Genomic DNA, 22,766 nt, shown 5'->3' with positions numbered 1-22,766 from the left:
CACTTTTGACATAGGACTATGTCAAAAATATGTCAAATTTTTTTATACAAATTTGACATATGTCAAATTTATGTCAAATTTGTGTCAAATAAATGTCCCAATTCTTATCGTTTTTGTTTGACATAATTTTGACATATGTCAAAATTGTGTCAAATTTCGGTCAGGGAATTGATATATTAAAATGTAAATGGGGAATCTTGTGGACAATTTTGAAACCTGTGCATTCTTTGGGGTTCCAAGCTTTACAGAATAATAGCATCACTATATAGCTAATATTATTTTCATTCAAGTAAACTACAGAGGACAGTAGTGTGTTAGCTACTGCCCTCAATATAAACTTGTGTATGGCACAATAGTGACACATTTGAGTGGCTAGGTGTAAACACATGGGCACTTCTTACATTGAATCAGTGTGTAAAATAGTGCATGGTCAGAGACTGCCTACTTGTCATCAGATGTAATGTTATTTATCTAGATGCCCTGCCTATTACTAGAAGTAGCATACCGACCTGATAGATGGGGGCAAATTTGACCAAATTTGTGATCATCAGTTTGGCCTATTTTAGGCCACAATTATCTATACTTTGACCCATTTGAGCAATAAAATTCCAAATTTTTGTATGCTTTGCATGCATGTCCCGGTAAAGTCATTTTCTTAGCCTGTCAGCTTCTGGACGATTTTGCAATTTTACATCACTACGACAGCACCCAAGCACTGATACTTGAAAACCAAAGTTAGACATAAAATATAATTATGAACAGGTTACTTTCATGCAGGACAGATTACATTTTGGTGCAGCCTGCAGATTAGATGTTTTTTTGCTGAATTTTACACACCATTTGAATATGGTAGCATTGTAAAAGCAGTAATTCTGAAGGGGTTTATTTTTTGCATTTTATAAGAGTGTGAAAAATGCATGTTATTATAAGACAACAGTTTCCACTGTTAGTGTTATTATTATATATATGTGATGCGATCAAGCAAAATCAGTCAGAACTCAGAAATATTAGATTTTCTGTTTCTTACATGATAGTAAAAAGCATTTACAAAGCTGCATTTTGCAGTGAACCCCATTGAAATTAAACAACCATTTCCAAAGATATGAGCAATTTAAGAGTGTTCAAAACAACAGGATACAAAAGAAAATATATCCTTTGTTTGGCTATATCTCACATCAATATTTCCGAGTTCCGGCTGATTTTGCTTGATCGCATCCATGCAGGGGCGTAGCCTAGTTCACCACGTAAACTTGTATGGCTCAAAATTCGGACCGCTCGCCATTAAGTTTACTGCTTTCTGTGTTTTGAAATTTGTTGACGTTTTAACAATCCCCGATTCCCGGTCGATTATTTTAGCTGTGTCACGTCACATGCATGACGCTGGTGGGTACCAACTAAACTTCAGAAAAAAAACCCTCGATCGCCGATAACGATGTGATATGGGACTTACATAGGATTACACAGAGATATTTCTTGCCAAAATTTGACCATTTCTAGGCAAGTTGGCCCTACTTTGTCGGCGTTAAATGAAAAAGGACAATCTTAAGTAAGTATAAGTGCAACGCTTTTGATGTTTTGATGTTTCGGGAGACTGGGAGGGATCATAATAAAAAAATGATGGAGCCTATTCTTGACTGTGTAATATTCCTTCACCACATTGTCAGACGGTAACAGTCTTATACGATGGACAGATAGTATCAGTTTGTGAATGAGGACATCGATAAGTTCCTTGTACTAGGCGTAGCCAGCTTTCTTGGTCGGGGGCAAAATAAAATTTTTGGGGCACAGACGAAAAAATGCAGTTGCATCATACAATACATAGAGACTGTATGTCTTCGAGCTTCCCGAAAAGGGCCTTATTGGGATGATGTGTGGAAAAAAATTGTATTTTACACTATTTTCGCCCATTATCCGGCTAAAAAAGGGGTTTATTGTTACAATGTGCGCGCGTAGCGAGGAAAAATTTTGTATTTTACACTATTTTGGCCCTGAATTTTGCTAGAAAAGGGCTCCTTGCCCTTTTCTTTTCCTTTGCCCTCCTGATTGTCTCTTTCATTTTTTTTGTCAGAGGGCACTTTTTCTTTTCATTTTTTGTCAGGGGGCACTCTGCCCCCTGCCCCGCTGCCCCTGCCCCGCCTGCCCCGCTGCCCCCCTGCCCCCCGCCGCTGGCTATGCTACTGATCGCATCACTATTTTCTAGGTTTAAACTGGGCATTACTTGCTGATATCATAGTTGTCACTTTGTTTTTGTTTATATTTGTTTTCATGTTTGTTCCTTTCCTTTCCTCCAATTAGATCCACTGATTGGTGATGATCCTACCGTCAGGGATAAATTAATTCAAGTCATTATTGCTGAGTCTTTACCAGGTAAGACAGCCTATCAAATTAGATTGTGCATCTGTAAACACAATGGGATTTATAATTTGTTAAAGCAGTAAGGCACTCATTAAACAAAATATTGATTATATGCGTAAACTCCACAGCAACGCCCTCATTTTGTTGAATTTCTATTTTTGTGCATGATTGTAATGCCCTGTCCAATAGTGTACTAAAATACCGTGTGATAGACTAAGCTTGAAGTGCTTTAATTACAGTAAAATTGAAGTTTTTATATTAAAACCGGAGGTTTGTTCAAATTTCACTGATCGAGTGGTGGCTAAACACATGAATCAGTGACATATAAACTGTGCATATCGCTATTCGTCTTGACATATAAACTGTGTGCATATCGCTATTAGTCTTACATCTTGTTTGTTCATCCCTGCTGTGTGAAGCTACACCAATATTCATGATAATAATATGATTGGCAAGCTAATACACGCATTGAAGTAGCTGGAATGAAATAGCAGTTTTCTTTGTTTTACCTCATCTGTTTGGCTCGAAATTGAAAGGGACAATGTAATCAGTGAAAATTAACATTTAAAATAGGAACATTATTCTTTATGCAAATCACACATTATGGCTTTAACAAATTACCACAAAAGTGTACAGCTAAGCTGAAATAATGAAAGGTTAATTCTCATATTAGTCCAATCTGGGCAACCATGACAGATAAATGTGCTAGGTGTTTTATTATTTTGTTTTTCTGCTTGGTTGATTTCAGAGGAAGAGTTTTGGAAACCTATCATATTAACCATTGGTGTTATGCTGTGCTTCTACCTGATAGCTGGAGTTTCAATATTTATATTTGACAAAAGGTAGGTGGATATATTTGTGTTTATCTGACAGAGGTAGTCTGCTTGAGATGCCATCCAGCATTTGTCTCTCAAATTTACCAAACATCATATTATTTGTATAAACTTTTTGCACAGAAATGTTCACAAAAAAGTCAATCTTGTATTTGTGCATCATTGTGACCAATAATGCATAAATTCTTACTTTATTATTTAAAACATAATTTTTTTTTTAAAGTGGGAAAAAAGAAGAAAAAAAACACCCAACCTGTAAATGCACCTAGGACTGTATGCCTTATAACAATTATGAAATTGATGCTTTTATCACAGAAATTAATGTTACCTGTAAAATTAAGCAACATTTTTTATTTTACTTTAAAAAAAAAATTGTGTTGCAGGAAAAGCAAAGGTGAATTGGGTACATTAGAAGAGCAAGGTAAGTTTAAAGACCTGTGTATACTATTGTAATGGAAGGGCTAAAAGATGAATAATTCTCAGAGTTAGACTGCTTTTCCCAAAATTTGCCCAGTCAGTCCACAGGCAGTTGATCAGCTTCACTTTGTCATGCCTTGTACATAAGTTGATAGCTAGTTTTAGAGAACAAAAGTATATTTCATTGAACACAGCATTACAAAGTTGAATCAATCATTAAATATTGCTGGTGGACAGATTGAGTTGGGAAACATATCTGTAACATATTCATTGTTCACTTTGCCGTTCTAGCCCATATCAGGAACCAGAAAAACTGTAGCTTTTCATCATCACTCAAGTCATGATCCTGCATTTTAGATAGTCGGAAAAATGTATTACAAATGTACTATAGTGTCCTCTCCATTGACTGCAGCAAACATATCAGGCTTTGAAATCATGCTTTAAACTCATTGACTTGGTAGGTAACATTTGCATTCTATAGGCTGTTCACTTTAGAAATGGAAGGTACTATGACCAGTTCATGAACATGGCTTTCATGTAAAGAGCCTAAAATGATGCAAGATTTTAGACAATTCTATTTCTACAGTGCATTAAAACTGGTTACTGTAAGGTGACCATTAAATAGTTAAAGTCTTAGCATAATTTGTTTTATGTTTTCAAAATATTTTAATGTTGAAATCAAATTTGAGTTTGACATGGATAAAACATCAAGAAAAAAAAAAGAAAAAAAAGTGGCCCAAAAATGAAACGACAAAAACAATTCACACATTTCACATAGCCCTTTTTTACTATGAAAAACAGCACTTTAAGGATATTCCCAGTTTCTTGTGAGGCAAAACAATAATTTTTTGCCCTCATCAGTAGAGCTAATTAGGGAATATTATACTTCTGAAATAATTTGAAATAATTCAAACACAGTTGCTACATTCTCCATTTTTGTTACCTTCCTGATATAACTAGACCTAAATGATTTTAAAACAGGTAAGTAATTCATCCACCTTCAAAATATATTGATTGATTGAATGTGATTAATCACCTTGTGTTCTGATGCACAGTAGGTTGAGTGCCATTTTGTAGTTGCGGAACATTTTATAGTTAGTACAGATTTGATTTGATTTTGCTATACACTACAATTGCTACATGATCTGATGATGGAGGGCTTGGAAGAGAGTGCCGCATCATCTGGCACCAGCACAACATCAAATGCCTTTGTTAATGAACTTATGCTGAATGAGAAGTTTAAACTGTTCTTGAAGGACTTAATGCAGGAGGCAGTGCAAGAAAAAATGAAAACCCTAGTAAGTGATGTGAATGCACTCAGGACTGAGGTGGACGACTTGAAGGAGGACTTGCAGAAATTGAGAGGGAAAACCACGACCTCTTTTGTAAGCAAGAAAAACTTGAACATGAACGCGAGAAAGATGAAATGTTAAGGGCAGACTTAACGAATCAGCTGCACTCAAGATCAAAAGCAGTGGAAGATCTGCAGCAATACACTCGCAGAAATTGCGTTCTGGTGACTGGTGTGCCTGAAGAAGAGAAAGAAAACACAGATACAACAATCATCAAATTAGCCAACGAGAGAATGAAAGTACCCTTAAGTGAAGATGATCTAGACAGATCCCACCGGATTGGAAAGCCAACCACAGGAAAAGCACGAGCGATTGTGGTGAAATTTAGTAGATATAATGTGAGAAATAAGTTCATAATGAACAGGACAAACTTAAAAGGAACCAAAATCGCGGTTCATGATCTGCTCACCCGCTCACACAACAACTTCTGAAAAGGGCGCAAGAGCTTGTTGAGCAGTGTCACCGTGTGAAGGCGGCATGGACATGGGACGGAAGAGTAACAGTCTTGGTAGCAGCAGCTAATGGAAAATCAAGAAAGGTAACTGTAACAAGTCAAGAACAGCTCCACAAGATCTATTCTGAGAAACAGTGAAACAGTAACTCTCTCTGAATCCAGAACTCTATAAAATGACTATGTATACCTATATAATATATTTTTTAAATCATAATTTGTAAAAATATTGTCAAAAGATATGTTAATGACAAGATAATTCCCTGCGGTTAGAAAGGTAAGAGCTGGATTGATCTTGTATTTTGTAATTTGCAATGTTAAAATGTTAAAATGTGTAATTTTATAATGAATGTTTCCACTCAAAAAACGTTTATCAATGACTACTAAAATGGCGGTGTTATAAATTTTATACCATCTTCTACTGAGCCTATGAAGTCATGCTTACTTTACAGCCTTTACCAAAATTGCAAACATTAGTTACTATCTCAGTATGTGTAAACACTTTTAAGTATTTAAAAATACCATAATTCTTTCATATACCAATACAACGAGAAAATTGTAACAAACAGTATTATTCAGTATTACGAAAACAATCAATTAAGTGGAATGTAGCATACTTATGACTTGCCGTGGCTCAGTAGTCGATACTTGTTAATAATAATCCTTGCTGCCGGGTCGTTGGCCTTACGTTAGTTTCGTAGCCTGTTGAAAAATAGCTTAATTTAACTGTTAAAATATTTTCATGATCAAGGGAAACGGTTGATTTATATATATAAACTTTTTCCCTGGTATATTAATAGATTTTTTAATTTTTTTTTTTTTTTTTTTTTCTTGTTTAATATACTTTTTGTTTAATGTCTGCTATTTGTGATGATGCTTGTGTGTCTTGCTCAAAAAAAGTTTACGATTGTCATAAAAATATAACATGTAAAATATGCAAAGGATTTGTTCATAAAAAATGTACCAAATTGAAACCAAAAGAACTACAGCGTATAAAACACAAATGAATGGACTTGTAACAATTGTACGATGGCTCAAAATAAAGACATTAAGTTCTGACGATGATAGCGATGATATAAATATCACACATCATCTTAAAACAGCAGATATTACTGATGCCAACTTTATTAAGAAATACGATGAAATGATTTTCAATCCATTGAAATTTGAAAATAGTACTACAGATAAAGATAATATTACTAATGACAAATGTATCCACCAATGTAACTATGTAACACCAAACCAATGTTCCTTCTTAAAAATGGTAAATTAAATTTTATGAATGTTAACATTAGAAGCCTAAAAAGAACTTTGACAAACTCAAGGAATGTATGAAAGCTATTAACCACGACTTTACCATAATAGGTATTTCTGAAACCCATTTAAGAGATAAGCCACCTGATTTTTACAAAATCGCTGGATATAACTTTGAATGTGTCCACAGAGTTGGAAGACAGAAAGGGGAGTAGGCATGTATATTTCGGACAAACTTAAATACCAGGTACGCAAAGACTTAAGTAAATCAACCCCAAACTTTGAGTCATGCTTTATAGAAATTGAAAATGTAAATAAACGAAATATCATTGTTGGTACTGTATACAGAGCCCATACATCTATTAATGATTTCATAACAGGAATAGATCCTATTTTAAAGACTATTAATGCTGAAAAAAAGCTTACCTATGTTTTAGGCGATTTTAATATAGATCTATTAAAAGTTGAGGAACATAAAGCATACCATGATTATTTAGACCTAATTTATTCCTATTCATAATGCCAACTATATACAAACCGACTAGAATTACTGAAACAACCGCTACACTAATTGATAATATATTAACGAATAACGAAGCTGTAATTCAGTCTGCTATCATAGTTACAGATGTGAGTGACCACTTTCCAACAATCTTGTCAACAAATCTAGATGTAACTGACATTCCAAGTCCAACGGTGACACATAAAAGGGTTCATAGTAACGAAAATATATACATGTTAAAGAAAAGATTAGCTGATGTCAAATGGGAAGAATACCTAGATAATATAAATGCAGATGATGACTACAATAAGTTTATCAGTATATTTAATAAAATATATGATGAATGTATTCCATTAAAGAAATGTTCAAATAAAAGGAAAAGGGATCCGAAATCGCTGTGGATAACCAAAGGGTTACTAAAGAGTATAAACATTAAAAATACTTTATATAAACAGCATTTGCAAAACCCAAGTGCTGAACGCCTTCACAAATTTAAAATATATAGAAATAAACTTCATGCTTTGATACGCAAATCTAAGAGGAAATATTATTTTACCAAGTTTGAGCGTTCTAAAAATAATATGAAACAAACATGGAAAACAATCAATAATATCATTGGCATGGTAAAACAAGACAAGCTCAAAAGAAATTTAGAAGTGACAACGGCAATACTATTACCAATCCCCATGATATTTCCAACCTTTTTAACTATTTCTTTGTACATGTAGGTCCTAATCTAGCATCACAAATTCACAAATCAGGTAAAGATTATTTTGATTACCTAAAAAATCCAGCATCTAGCAGTATGTATATGAAGCCAGTTGTTGAAATGGAAATCATTAAAATTATTGATAAATTTAATCAAAATAAAAGTGCTGGTCATGATAATATTGGAAATTTTATTATAAAAAGAGTTGCAAAGGAAATTGTTCAGCCGCTTGCCTCAATCTTTAATCTCTCCATTTCAACCGGTGTTGTGCCACAAAAAGTAAAAATAGCAAAGGTAATACCAATCTATAAAAAGAAGATTCTGAAGTATTTTCTAATTATCGCCCAATTTCGGTACTACCTTGTTTTTCAAGATACTTGAAAGACTAGTGTTTAATAGATGTATTATGATATAGATAGTAATAAAATACTAAATGATAAGCAGTTTGGTTTTCAAACAACCATTCTACATACATGGCCATAACTCAACTAGTTGACAAAGTTAACTATGCCGTTGAAAGAAACGAAACCACAATTGGAATTTTCTTAGACCTTTCCAAAGCCTTTGACACCATCGACCATAACATATTAATTCATAAATTGGAACACTATGGTTTTCGTGGTATCGTACTTCAGTGGTTCACTAATTATTTAAGCAACAGAAAACAATATGTACATTACAACTCTAGTGAATCAGAACTTAAAGATATTATTTGTGGTGTACCTCAAGGTTCTATACTGGGTCCCTTATTATTCATTCTCTATGTAAACGATATTATCAACACATCAGATGTATTAGACTTTATATTATTCGCAGATGACACTACTATTCTGTACTCACATAAAGATATTGAAAGTAAATATCAATTAATTAATAATGAATTGAAAGAAATTAGTAATTGGTTCAAGTCGAACAAACTATCGGTAAATGCAAGTAAAACAAATTACATGGTTTTGGGTACACCACATATGACATCAAAAATAAACTCAACTGTGTGTGATGTATCTCCTGAGATCATTTTAGATGAGTCAGTTCTGGAACGGGTTACTAATACAAAATTCCTGGGTGTGATTATTGATGAATGTTTGACGTGGAAATACCATATAAACTGTATAGCAAAAACCATCTCATGAAATATTGGAGTTATGAACAAACTTAAATTTTATGTACCTGATCGTATCCTGTATTCTCTATATTGTACTCTTGTTTTACCTTATTTAAATTACGGAATATTGATTTGGGGTGATACGTGTAAAACATACTTGGATAAAATTATGAAATTACAGAAATGGGCTGTGAGGACAATAGCAAATAGTCATTATAGAAGCCACACTGCTCCCTTATTTACCAAATACAATATTTTAACTCTTGCAGACACCTACAAACTTGAATTGGGGGTATTTATGTACAAGTACAGTAATAATGAATTACCGGGCGTATTTGATGGCTTCTTTACACTACGTTCCAATATTCATAATTACCAAACGAAAACGCAGATAAATTCAACTTAATGAAGAACAACAAAACATTTACTGACCATGCCATTCGTACTGCTGGTCCAATATTATGGAATTCATTGCCAAATTCAATAAAAGCGGCAAATTCATTGAAACATTTCCGTAAGATATATAAACGTGACTTGATCTCAAAATATGATTAATTCTTGAGCATTGTGTTTCTCGTTTGTTTGTTATGCTTTGTTTTGTTTTTTTACTTTTTTTGATGGTAACATTTCTTTGTTAAGGGGGGTGACTTCCTCTGGCCTTACTGGCCTTCTGGTCATCCCCTCCATAATTCGTTTGTTTGATATTGCCTTTGTTTTTTAAAATATATACTGTGTGATTTCATGTGAATTATGGGAAAATAAAATATCTTGTATCTTGTATCTTGTTGAAATCTTGTATCTTGTATCTAATATCCACTGTTTGAAGTGTAACTAAACTTTTTACTGTTTGGCCTATTGCATTAACTTTTTGTAATTAACATACAATGTGTTTTTCTCAGCTTTAATATATTTTTTTCTGAAATAACAAGCCAATCTGTTATGTATTACAACATATAGGTGAACACAGGTGGAAGGTCAGACAGGCTAAAATAGGCTGATTTTGCAGGATTTTGCAAATGCACCACTGTGTTGGAATAAATAAACATGAAAATGACCTAAAGCAAGTGCTAGCACTATCTTTCTTTGGCCTTGTTCCTCTGATGAGTATGCGTCTAGTAATTAATGGTTATTTACAATATTATAATTGAAACATAAAACTTGTTGAATGTAGAATATATAATATTAAAGGAATATTTTGTGATCCTAGCATCCTCTTTTTATGACAATTTTCAGTAGATATCCACGAAAAAACTCATTTCTAAAATTTCAGTTGATTCCGATATTGCGTTTGCAAGTTACGCATTATTATGTGTATTACACTGCTCCATAGACAATGTGTTGTAATTTCATTCTGGTGTACCAGAACGTAATTAAAATTTCACGATATTTTTGCTAAGCGAATTAATCTGCAAGGAATTATTATGTAGCCAGAGGATTCCAGTGGTATAAAAATCTTAACTTTTTTTGAGAAAAGTTGGGGGATGATGCTGTGGATCGCAAAATGCCCCTTTAAGTTTGAGCATTATTAAGGAATATATGATTGTAATAAAGTGCTAGATATTTTATCATATAATAACAAGTGAAAATAATTCTGTTTTTAAGCATCTTGGCTATCATTTGGTAAGAAACAACTACTTACTTAGAATTTCAAGGTTTTTTGTTGTTGTTGACAAATTTAAAAATATACATTATAGAAGCTTCAGCATGGAGGAGTGCATAATCCTGGGTACACACTTTTCAGTGGGAGATGCATTGCGCTACTTGGATGATGTTACCATGAGATTTATTCCGCATTGAAAAGCATTTGCCACAATTATGCACACCCCATTCCTCTAGTATAGGGTGAATTTTAAAGCATGAATTTCTTTATTGATAGCTTTGGATTTGACATTCAGGTGAATTCTAAGATGGATAATTGGGTAGAAAAGAATATGTTTAATTTCACTTTTTCAATATGATATAACAGCAGTAAACACTTAGTTTAAGGGAAACATCCAAAGAGCTTAGATTACGAGAGTCTGGACTATGTGTATCCCAGAACCTTGATTGAAGCCTGCATCCACCCTAAGAAAATCTGGACTATGTGTATCCCATAGCCTGTATCCACCCGAAGCTCACAGAACTATGTTATTAACTGCTGTGTGTGTATGCAGACTTGGGACCAAATTTTGTAGTGATTAACAGAAATTAAACAAGGCTTGCCTCTCCATGAGGGACACACAAACTAGAGATTCCAGAGTCTCCTATTGTAAGCTCTTTGGAAATAGCACTGTTGTTTTATAGCACTCATAATTCTATTTATTTTCAAGAATATTTAATACTCATTTATCAACACAATACTATGTTTTGCCTTGACATAAATTCATTTTGGCATGGCATTCGCACTGCTCAAGGAACAACCTTATGGCAGCAAGAGTTGTGTGCAGTGGCGTAGCCTCATAGGATAACGAGGGCATATGCCCCAATCGATTTCAAAATCCTGTAGGAAATTTGCTGAAAAATGGCTGGTGCCACCCAATCAGACCTGGTGCCCCTCCCCCCATCATGGTCATATTGGAAAAGCCATTTTCAAGGTGTCCTGTTAAAAGTCACCAAATATTCTTTTGCACTGATTTACATGATTAAAATCTATAAAGCCCAATACCCTGGGGTTTTGCACTGGGGATGTTACCTTTACCAAATGGGGGCATTTATTAGAGGTCAATTTTACAACAATAATCCCCCCCCCAAAAAAAAATTGTTAGGTAAGCTTAAAAATCACACCAAATGCACGAACTATAACCTAGGATTGATGACTTCCGGTCCACTTCCGGGTTTGATCATATGTGACCGTGGTAAGCTTACTTCCACAAGATAGCATGGAAATTTCAGCATTGGGTATTTAATAGAGGAAATACGGTTAAGTAGGACAGCAGTGCCTTTTCTTTTCCAGTAAATAATATATAGGTATAGTATTTGAATGCATGTTATGACTTGGCAGTCTACTTTTGGTACTTTATTATCATTGATATACTTGCAACTAGTGCATTAAAAGTATAAATTGCATGAAGTTTTATAGTATTTAAATGATACATACTTTAATTGTTTGTATTTTTACTCTTGCATGGGGCTGCTGACATCCTTTCATTCTCATATACTTCTGCTTGGATATAATTCGCAACTTCTGGTACTGCTGATGCTGCTTGGTTACTCAAATGGCTGACATCCTGATATCATGAAAATGATATTCACATACCATTTTCATTTGTCATGCATTGGACATCATTGTCAATCATATACAGTTCTGTTTGTAGGTAGGATATATCTACACAAGTAGTTGATTTTCTATTGGCAAAGCCAATAATTGTAGTTTTTCACATAAATCTACTTTTCTCTTATTGTAGTTTTTCACATCAATGTACTTTTCTCTTAAGCCTTAATTAATTACAAATGTTAAGTTTTACTCTGTCTGTGAAAACAGTTTTAAGAAATCAAAGTGTGATTTGTCATCTAAGCTAAACAATTTCTTTTTAAATCATTGAAAAAAGGTAATTGAGAATTTTGGGTGCTCATTTTCACCTGTGTATCCATTTCAACATTCACATCATGGCACACAAACATGCACATTTTAAATGTGATTCAGTGATCCCATTGAAAGTTAGCACATCTATGCTACTAAAAAAATTGCAAAAAACTGAATTTTGATGATTTCTGATGATTTTCCAAATGAGCAAATCACTGAATGGACCTTTAACAGGTTATAGCTATGTACAAAGTACAAGTTGTTGCAATTGTAAGTAAAGTTGCTCAGTGATCAAGCATACTTAACATTTTCTTCAAGTAATAGTTATATTTTGTTTGTTCAAAATCATAAGCTTTAACGTAGAACATATATATTAAATCCAATAATATGTGTTAAAAGATAACTTATTTATTGCCACCACATTCTTTAGATCCTGATACTGATATTGATCATGAAGCACCATTGACACAAAGCCAAAAAGCAACTTATGGGACAACAGGTAACACTTTTATGTCAATTATTATATATTTAATCTGTGTATTAATTTGAAACCAGTTAACAGACATGTTTGGAATTCTGGGATTTTCCAATAAGGTGAGCGGTACATTGTCAGTGATGGATGTGAAGTGCAATCTTTTGTGCATGTCATTATTGCATGTCATTTTTGTGTTATGTTTTTAGTGATTGTTCTAAAATATGTACCAAGGTTTAAGGCGGGTACACAACAGTACAGAATCAGGTCCCAGATTTTAGTCCAACACAAATTCTGGATTACATAATTTTCCAAGTCGTCTCCCAGAATGTTGACAGAATAAGGGTGTCAGTCTTTGTGAAGCACATGACCTGACTAGGGATAGGTTTGTGTCTAAAATTTTCTATAAAATAGATTTTCCCCACAGAATGTTATTTTACTCTCCCAGATATGTCCCCATTTTATTACAAATCTCAGATTTTGTCACAGATTTTGGCACCTAAGGCCTTGATTTTTGAAGAGTATGTTAGTTCATTAAAGTACATTACAATTAAGCAAAACTCAGAATTTTGACAAAAATTAGGGCATCCTTCTCAGCAAATGTTACCATATTTTCTGCTGGCTAATGTACAGTTCTAGTAAAACAGAACAGGTGATTTATTGTATACTATGCTAAACCCTACAGGCCTCAGCACATTACAGATAATGACTGATCACAGTGGCCTTGTATTTGAAATTTAAAAATTCAACATCAGAGTGAACTGAATTTTCTTGTTGCATTTCAACTACTCACAAAACTATGAATTAGTGGCTCCTGTGTTAACTTTTTTCTTTCTACTTTCTATAACAAATTAGGTGCTGAACCTACTCCAATGGAAGCTGCAAAAACACTTAACGCAACAAATAAAAATGTAAGCACAAACTCAACAGACGATGATGACTCTACTAGCTCACTAGGGGTGACATAGATATGCTGGACGATATCGAACAAGAAAAAGAAATATATAGAACAAAGGTATGTGATATAACAGATGAAAGCAATTTCAAATAAATGAGCGCCTGAGGCACCCTTTCTTACTTCATCTTATGAGCACCCAAGGCACCATTTCAAAGAAGACATGGTTGCTACATAGACACGCAAAGTAGGTGATAAAAGTTATTTTCTGTAAAGTGTCAGATGCGTGCCATTAGACCAATAGGCCTATAAAATATTCGCCGTGTCGGACAAAAGTCTTTAAACATGGCAAAGGTTAGAAGTCAGATGGATTCAGATGTTTTTCTTATTTGTTTAACAATCCATTGTAAATATTTTTGCTACTTTTGTGTATAATGTTGTTGTTTTTAATTGGTAGTTTTTAAGATGTACTTTTTAGGTTGTAGTTGTAAGTTTTTTATCTTTTGTAAAGTGCCTAGAGGCCTTTTTGGTGTTGGGCGCTATATAAGTGCGTTGTTGTTCAATTCCCAGGGTCCAGCATTGTTCCCATTTAATTATTATTACAGTACATTGTTTTAACTTTAGTACTCAAGTTCTACCTTACATAGCCAACCATCCATGTTTTATTCCTCCCATGTTCTTTTAACTGAGATGATTACTAACCATTGTGTCCAGGGTTAAAACTTGCCAGAGTGAGATTTGCAAGTTGTACTAGTTGTATTTATAGTAATGCAATTTTGTAGATGACTTCAGTAAATTTGACTCTTAGTGTTACTTAGTTTTGTGCATTTGATTGTTTTCAGATGGTATTATATGTGTCAGATTTGGCTCGTAAGACGCCTAAAACCCTGCAAAGGAAATACAAACTCTATTACTGGAACCTACTGACTATTTCAATCTTCTATGTACTACCAGTTATGCAGCTAGTATTGACATATCAACTTGTAAGTCACATCATTGGGCTATTCCAGATGGAATTTATCCATCCCCTGTGGAAGATACTGCTTTAATCTTCCACACAGGGAGTGTGAATTTCAAATGGAATTATCTGATTGGGTGACACCATTTTCAATTTTCACACCCTGTGATTAAGGTCATGTCTTCCATAGATTGCAACTGGAACAGTCTATTGTCTTATCTCATTATAAAGCTCAAGGAGCCCTGCATTTTTTAATGGTATTTCCTTCAATGCATCAATATCAACTCACTGACTTGTGTGTCTGTGGCATAATAATAATAATAATAACAATAATAATCAGGCCAAAAACAATTAATTGTTTGCTTGCCCACAGGGCCTCTTCAAGTGGAAGGGTCGGTAGGTCGGCGGCTTTTTTTATTATTATTTTTTTTATTTTCTCTCAAATACAGCAATCGGATCCCGGAATCGGATACACCACGCCATGGCCCTTTCTCCTGCGCTGCTACCGCGATCTTTGACAACTTCATTCTCTCTGGTATAGCTAGGCTTCAAGAGAAAATGCAATCACGAAATTCTCGCCGAGATTCTAGCTTTTGCATCATTGCTCGCTTTTTAAAAATTTCTCTGAGAAAGGTGCGGAACGGCTCTTCACATCGCGCAATATTTCAGAATCGACATCACAGCAACCAAATTGAATTATTTAGTCACTAAAATGGTCCAACTCGATCACGATGACAAAATTTGATGACAGCGTGAGTGCAATTTTGACAGTCATAAACATTTACCACAAGATCCGATATACCCGGAAGTGAGCACCCGATTTCGCTTTTTATTTCTTATAAACAGAATTATGGGTAAAATGGGCGAGGGGCAGGCTTTGCAGACTCGGGTCACAGTGCCATCATGTATAGAAACCTGAACATGATTGGCTGATTATCATGTTGCGGATGGGTAGATATCCAATCACTGCATTGGTTAGAAACTTTTATTGATTAATCGCGGTAGTATTGATTATCTACCAAAAAAACGTTGACAACGTAAAGAAATCAGCAAGTTTAAAAAAACCCACCTCGGCTCACTTTTTGAAACTTGGTCCCATTTGTAAAAGGTACTGATTTAAACTTTATCATATTTATATAAATTTAAAACATTTCCAGAAGTGTTATGTATCTTTAATGTGCAGATGCGATATTAATTTGTAAGCTTTCTGGAACTACCTGAAAGGTTATTATCTTGTTCTTGCACGGTAAGCCAATATCCTATTGTGTTTTGTTTTATAATAATCATGATTAATGATTGAATTAAACAAATAACACGTAGGCTTGTAATCTTGTTGGAAATAAAGTTTAACACTTTGTATTGGACACGACAACAACAAAAATTTTGCGTATTGGGCGTTTGTGGTAAAATTTTAGACAATTTCTAGGTGTGATTTCACCTTTTTATGTTAATGCAAGCATATTTTAGGTGATAATTGTTAGTATAACATTAGCAGGCCAGGTTTTTGTGGCTTATTGAAAGGAAGGGTATCATGAGTATATTTACCCTTGGATATTTACCTTCATATTAATGGACGATTATGTCTAAGCTTACTCTGCATAAAACGTATATAATTTACATGACAGAGTCGGTAATGCATTAGTTTTGTTTGTTTGGTTGAAGTTGGTTTGATTGTGGCATAATGCCTTACTTAAAAGGTAACCTAGTTTCATCCATAAAGTGGTCATATAGTGTAGGTCTAATTTTAGTCACGGGTTGTAGACAAAATGTATCGAAAAACAAGGATAGCCCGATATGTCCCTAGACGAGAATTGTTATTGAATACTTGGATTTTGGATTTGGATTGGAAATTTGATTGGACTGGAATTGTAATGTTCTTTTCTTTGGATTTGGATTGAAGTTGGATTGAAAAATTGGATGTGAATTTAAAATTGAAAATAAAGAAATAAATAAATTAAAAAAAAAAATATATATATATATATGCAATGCTCTTTTCTTAGGATTGAATTTGGATTGAAAATTGGTTTTTGGATTTGGATTGGAAATTTGATTGGACTGGAATTGTAATGTTCTTTTCTTTGGCTTTGGATTGAAGTTGGATTTAAAATTGGATGTGGATTGAAAATTGGAAAAAATAAATAAATAAATAACATTGCAACACTCTTTTCTTTGCATTGAATTTGGATTGAATTTTGGATTGGAAATTTGATTGGACTGGAATTGTAATATTCTTTTCTTTGGATTTTGATTGAATTTGGATTTAAAATTGGATTAAAAAATAAATAAATAAATAAATAATTGCAATGCTCTTTTCTTTGGATTGAATTTGGATTTGGATTGAAAATTGGATGTGGATTGAAAATGGAGAAGAAAAAAAAAAAAATAAATAAATAAATAAATAAATAAATAATAATAATGAAAGACCAGGGTTTATCATGTGTGTTACGGTCTGTGTGAGGATTTTGATCATAGTTGCATACCTTTTTTTAACCTTGCATCCCTTGTTAGGCTTTGATCACAGGCTCAACGGGAATGTGGATGTGCTCTTTGAGTCTTTATAGAACTTGATGGTATTAGTAATGTGAAGTTCAGAAGTTCAACGGTAGATTTTAGATCATAAAACTTGGTGAAGAAGGATCTTGGATAGTTTAATAATCTTGTGGTAAATCTCAGGTCAAATATTTGGATGGTGATTTAAGGAGGAGCAGTTATGAGTGCCGCAAATACATTGGTCATCGCTCTGTTGGCCACAAGGGGGTCAATTTAAAGTAAAGTAAAATAAATTGGATGGTCATGAAACCAATATAAAGATATCTAATTAGGAAAAATCGTTAAGCAGGGTCAAAGAACTAATTAATGTAGAGAAGGATTTCATGAAAAACGGGGATAACAAATTCGTGAGGTCAAGTAAGTAAAAGCCGGATTATGTGAAAATTGGGAAAATGTGTTCCCTCATCCCTTGCATTTGTGATACAATGACAAGGATATATTGTGTCAAAGCATTTTATTGTGGATTAAGGGTAATTAAGGCAAAGATTGCTTCAGTTTCTGGAATTAGTAATTAGTAAATGTCATATTTTGAAAGGGTTAAATTTGTATGAGAGTAGATCGCACAAATAAATTGTCATGCTTATCCACATAACACGATGGTTCATAGAACAGGCGAGGGAAGGAAAGTAATACAAATTAAAAATTCATCTGTCTCCTGATAACTTGTGTTGGATCACAAACAAAATCGAGGAGGTTTATTCAAGTTACACAGGGTAATTAGTATAGATGTGCTGGCAGGTTGGTTCCCATTTCTTTCTTTTTCTTTCTTTTATTTATATTGCAGGCGATACCAATGACACTTTGATGCTGGTGGTAAGAAACAAGCCTGGCCTGTATGTACATGTACACCTGGACACCCATATAAATGCTAGTGACTACTAGACTTTGTGTGAGGCGACAGTAGACTTTGACATGCACAGCGAAGCATATTGAAAAATTTGTGTCATCTGCGAAACTGAACTTACGCACGAGCAATACAAGGGAGAGCATGCATCTTGTACACAAATTGTACTGTCAGAAGTCTATTGAACCAAATAAGTTCTGGAGTTCGGAGTACAGATAACGAAAAAGTTAATACTTTAGGGCTTCTCTTGGTGTATATAATAGCATCGTTTGATCAACCACAGTTGAACTTTGCATGGGAAATTTTAATTTGAGCATTCCTTCGATGTCGAGTAGTGGAAATTTGGAAGATGGGTTGTGCAGGATTTAGCCATGACCGGCGCTTTGGTAAGGCAACTCAGGAACAAAGGGTTGCATGTACATCGAGAGTGCTGAAATAGAATAAAATAAAGCAAGACATCAGGCAGAATGCTGTTAGCCACATTGGTCCAATATTTCTGACGCAAAATGGAATTAAACAACCCAATCACTGGGTTCTGTATGTGCGGTTGTGCGTAAGTGTACTGGCCAGTGCAAGGTGCCCTACTCGGATCACAAGGCCTATTTTCACTACACAACAGAATAACTCGATTTCTGCCCGAGATAGAGCGAAAAGATTTTTCAATTGGTAACTAAAAGTATGAAAGAAAGTTAACCATTGTGATGTTGATCATCAAAAGATCAAATCAACATCTTCATATATTTGAAGAAAGAAGAATTAACTTAAAGATTCGTAAATTCATCCAACTTCGCATTGGTAGTGGACAACATATACAAAATTTTATACAATTTACGCAGAGTTGGACCGAAAACTTTAGGGGACAACATGGGAAATTTCCATTGGACAAATGAATCTCATGGGACTTGGAATATCACTAATATCTGGATTTTTAAAAAATTGATTACATTGTAAGTAAAATTGTACAAGAAACAATTTATACAGTGGTGAGCCCTCTGATATTATATTGATGTGCTTTATGTTACGTAATAGTATGACTATACGAGGGTAGAAGTGGTTGAGTACATCACGTCAGGTGCGGTTTATATCTCAACAACACATATATTCTGTTGCACATTTGAAATCGTGCTTGTATTTGTTTGATTAAGTCTGTGTTAAAGGGAAGTAGGAATCAACTCCAGGTTGGCATGGGGTAGCTAGACTCTGGGGCCAAGTACTATGCCCTCATTTTTCTAGTTTTTTTTTGTGAGGTTGCGAGCCGGCTAGTTATCGCGTTGATTTCTTTCAATATCCTATTGTGACGATACAATGTATCTTGCCGCATATAGAGCCAGCATAATTTAGTAGTGTTATTGTGGAGAATTATATGGATTACAGTCAATATCCAGCAAAGAAATTATAGTGCTGTTTTATGCTAATCAGCAATTAGTGGCACAGAGCCAAACTGTGATTTATATTTCAATGTGCCAACAATAAAATCCTTCATTGAGGTTCCATTTAGTTATCAGTAGCATTATCAAACATAGGCAGATATATCACCATGTAGTTTCTGGTTTTCAAACAGACGCTCTCAAATGCGCTAGTCAACTTTTAAATATGTGCCTCATTCCATTGTGTATCATCCAGGAGCGATAGAGGAGGTTTAGGTAATGATATCCATGCAGCAAAGTGAACAAACAAGTTTAAGGGGATTAACCAAGTTCCTTATAAAATAAGTCCCTTGTGTGGGGTTTTGAATTATCTTTTCTGTATTTATTTATTATGATATATGTATATGTCATAGAATGCTAACATTAAGACTTGATCCTTGTAACTTCAGGTAGACCACCTGTTGAAGAGTCTCAGGAATTCCACTTGGGAGCGTGGGATCTGTATGCACCAGTACCATAATTTATTGTTGAGTTTCCAGCCATGATATTTGATGAATAATCCACGGGTTCGGGGTCAAACGCTCAGAATTTAGCCTCGGGTGGCGGCCACCAGAGTGCAAGTTTGGATCACATTTGGTTTTGCTAAACGAGATTTTCTGCGCCTTTGGTCGTTGTTTCGCTAGAGTCTTGGGTTGAGTAATTCGCTCGCTTAGAGCATCTCCTATTATATATTTTGGATCACATTTGGTTTTGCTAAAACGAGATTTTCTGCGCCTTTGGTCGTTGTTTCGCTAGAGTCTTGGGTTGGGTAATTAAGCTCGATTAGAGAATCTCCTATTATATATTTGGCAATTATACGGCTGAGAATTTGTTTGTTTGTTTGTTTGTTTATTTGTTGTAGGTACTGGTGCGGGTCTTAAACAAAAGTCAATAAATGGTTGTCGTGTCTGATTGCCAACATGCATGCAAATTTTGCGTCCGTGTGTTTTCAATTTCTCTGTCTTGGGGTAATAAAGTTTAACACAGTGCAACAAGTTAAACTCAATTTACCTTGCTGAGAAATGGACCAATCCATGTTATTGTTTACCGGGCCAGATGTCAATCATTGTCATGCAGATAAATTTGTATTGTTTGGCTCGACCCGGGAACCAATGGGATTTGCCGCCTTCGTGGGTTTCGGGCGTGATTAGGTGGTTATTTATTCACTGTTGGTTTTGTATTGGACACGACAACAACAAAAATCTTCCCACCCACCGCGCCCTGTGTGGACATGTGAGAAGGAAGTAAAATATAATTATGTGTGACAGTAATGAGATAATGACCTGTATAAATACAGATATATTTTATCTACTACATGGTAGTGTGTTAAATAATAGCTAATTAAAGCATTTAACTGTCTGTAAGTTTAAAAGAAAAATCAAGAATTATGGTCCCTGTAGATAAGGAGGGAGGAATAAAGAGTTGACGCCGATCATTAAAATTACATGTGAACTGCAATTAATTTCCCTTTCTCAGATCTTCATATTTACAATGTACACTGTTTAATTAGATCATGTGTTCAATATGTTGCTACATAAAATTTATATAATTGTTCTGTATCAAACCTTTTAGAATGATAGTTCAAGAGGGAAAGTAAGTCGTCAAAACTATATATATGTACAGGAATTGACAATCGTATTGTTACATGCAGGCACAGGTCCGGTGTCATCAAAAACAGTAAAGTAGTCTTTTATAAGGTCAAAGACTTCACACAGTAAGCAAAAGAAAATAATGCTGGGTTTTGAATTATCTTTTCTGTATTTATTTATTATGATATATGTATATGTCATAGAATGCTAACATTAAGACTTGATCCCTTGTAACTTCAGGTAGACCACCTGTTGAAGAGTCTCAGGAATTCCACTTGGGAGCGTGGGATCTGTATGCACCAGTACCATAATTTATTGTTGAGTTTCCAGCCATGATATTTGATGAATAATCCACGGGTTCGGGGTCAAACGCTCAGAATTTAGCCTTGGGTGGCGGCCACCAGAGTGCAAGTTTGGATCACATTTGGTTTTGCTAAAACGAGATTTTCTGCGCCTTTGGTCGTTGTTTCGCTAGAGTCTTGGGTTGGGTAATTAAGCTCGATTAGAGAATCTCCTATTATATATTTTGGATCACATTTGGTTTTGCTAAAACGAGATTTTCTGCGCCTTTGGTCGTTGTTTCGCTAGAGTCTTGGGTTGGGTAATTCGCTCGATTAGAGAATCTCCTATTATATATTTGGCAATTATACGGCTGAGAATTTGTTTGTTTGTTTGTTTGTTTATTTGTTGTAGGTACTGGTGCGGGTCTTAAACAAAAGTCAATAAATGGTTGTCGTGTCTGATTGCCAACATGCATGCAAATTTTGCGTCCGAGTGTTTTCAATTTCTCTGTCTTGGGGTAACGCTGTGTTCTGTTGAAATAGAATAAAAACACTGAGTTCCTGTTGGTGTTTAAATGGGACCAAGTTTCAAAAAGTGAGCGAGGTGGGTTTTTTTAAACTTGCTGATTTCTTTACGTTGTCAACGTTTTTTGGTAGATTTCTTTTCTTTTTATGAATATAGCCAAGCAGCTCCAAGCTTGGAAAGTCATCAGGTTAGGATGTGCTCCATAAAACAAATAAAACGAAAAATAGATGTTTGAAGTTGCAATTCTGGATTCATGACAATAAATAATTAAACAAAACTTTATCAGTCGTATATTTTTAAAACTTGCTTGTCACACGTGACTGTAATGTTAAGAGGCGTACAAAATGATCAATAAACATTTTAATATATTTTAATTATTCAAGGCAACGTAAATATGTAAAGAAAATGTAAATATGAACAACACACACCCAATGTTGACAATACCAGAGGGACACAGAGAGTAAGTCCGATTTAGGCCTACTTCAAGTCGGAACTGGTAAATGCGCATTATATTTAAGCCTATACTACGGAAGCGTCTAAATGCCCCGAGTAGGCAATATAATCGTGTTTTAATGTTTGTGGTTCTTTGTAGCCCTGCGGGGCAACCTACTTCGATATTCCTATTAAGCGGCGGTTGTCGGCGATCTTTCGTGGTTTGTGGTTTTCATCAAGCCCTGCCCTCTATCGGGAGCTAATTTATAGTTTAAGCTTGTTAGATATCCATATTTCGTGGTTTCTGGTTCTTTGTAGCCATGTGGGGCAATC

At 34.6% G+C, this 22,766-nt stretch overlaps 1 protein-coding gene across 1 annotated transcript in view; it reads left to right on the top strand.

Annotated features, from left to right (window-relative positions):
* The window catches only part of LOC140169388 (SID1 transmembrane family member 1-like), a gene marked incomplete at its 5' end in the record, with an annotated part of 162,726 nt that overhangs the window by 18,313 nt on the left and 121,647 nt on the right, over window positions 1-22,766 (top strand). Inside the window, 8 exons of the mRNA XM_072192646.1 lie at window positions 2,296-2,367; window positions 3,104-3,197; window positions 3,572-3,609; window positions 4,566-4,586; window positions 12,911-12,979; window positions 13,808-13,863; window positions 13,902-13,967; window positions 14,690-14,830. Of these exons, the coding sequence (XP_072048747.1) occupies window positions 2,296-2,367; window positions 3,104-3,197; window positions 3,572-3,609; window positions 4,566-4,586; window positions 12,911-12,979; window positions 13,808-13,863; window positions 13,902-13,967; window positions 14,690-14,830 (557 nt within the window). The remainder of the gene's footprint in view (window positions 1-2,295; window positions 2,368-3,103; window positions 3,198-3,571; window positions 3,610-4,565; window positions 4,587-12,910; window positions 12,980-13,807; window positions 13,864-13,901; window positions 13,968-14,689; window positions 14,831-22,766) is intronic.

This window comes from Amphiura filiformis, chromosome 14, assembly GCF_039555335.1.
Source record: "Amphiura filiformis chromosome 14, Afil_fr2py, whole genome shotgun sequence".
In the NCBI taxonomy this organism is placed as follows: domain Eukaryota; kingdom Metazoa; phylum Echinodermata; class Ophiuroidea; order Amphilepidida; family Amphiuridae; genus Amphiura; species Amphiura filiformis.
This window is presented reverse-complemented; position numbering and strand designations above follow the sequence as displayed.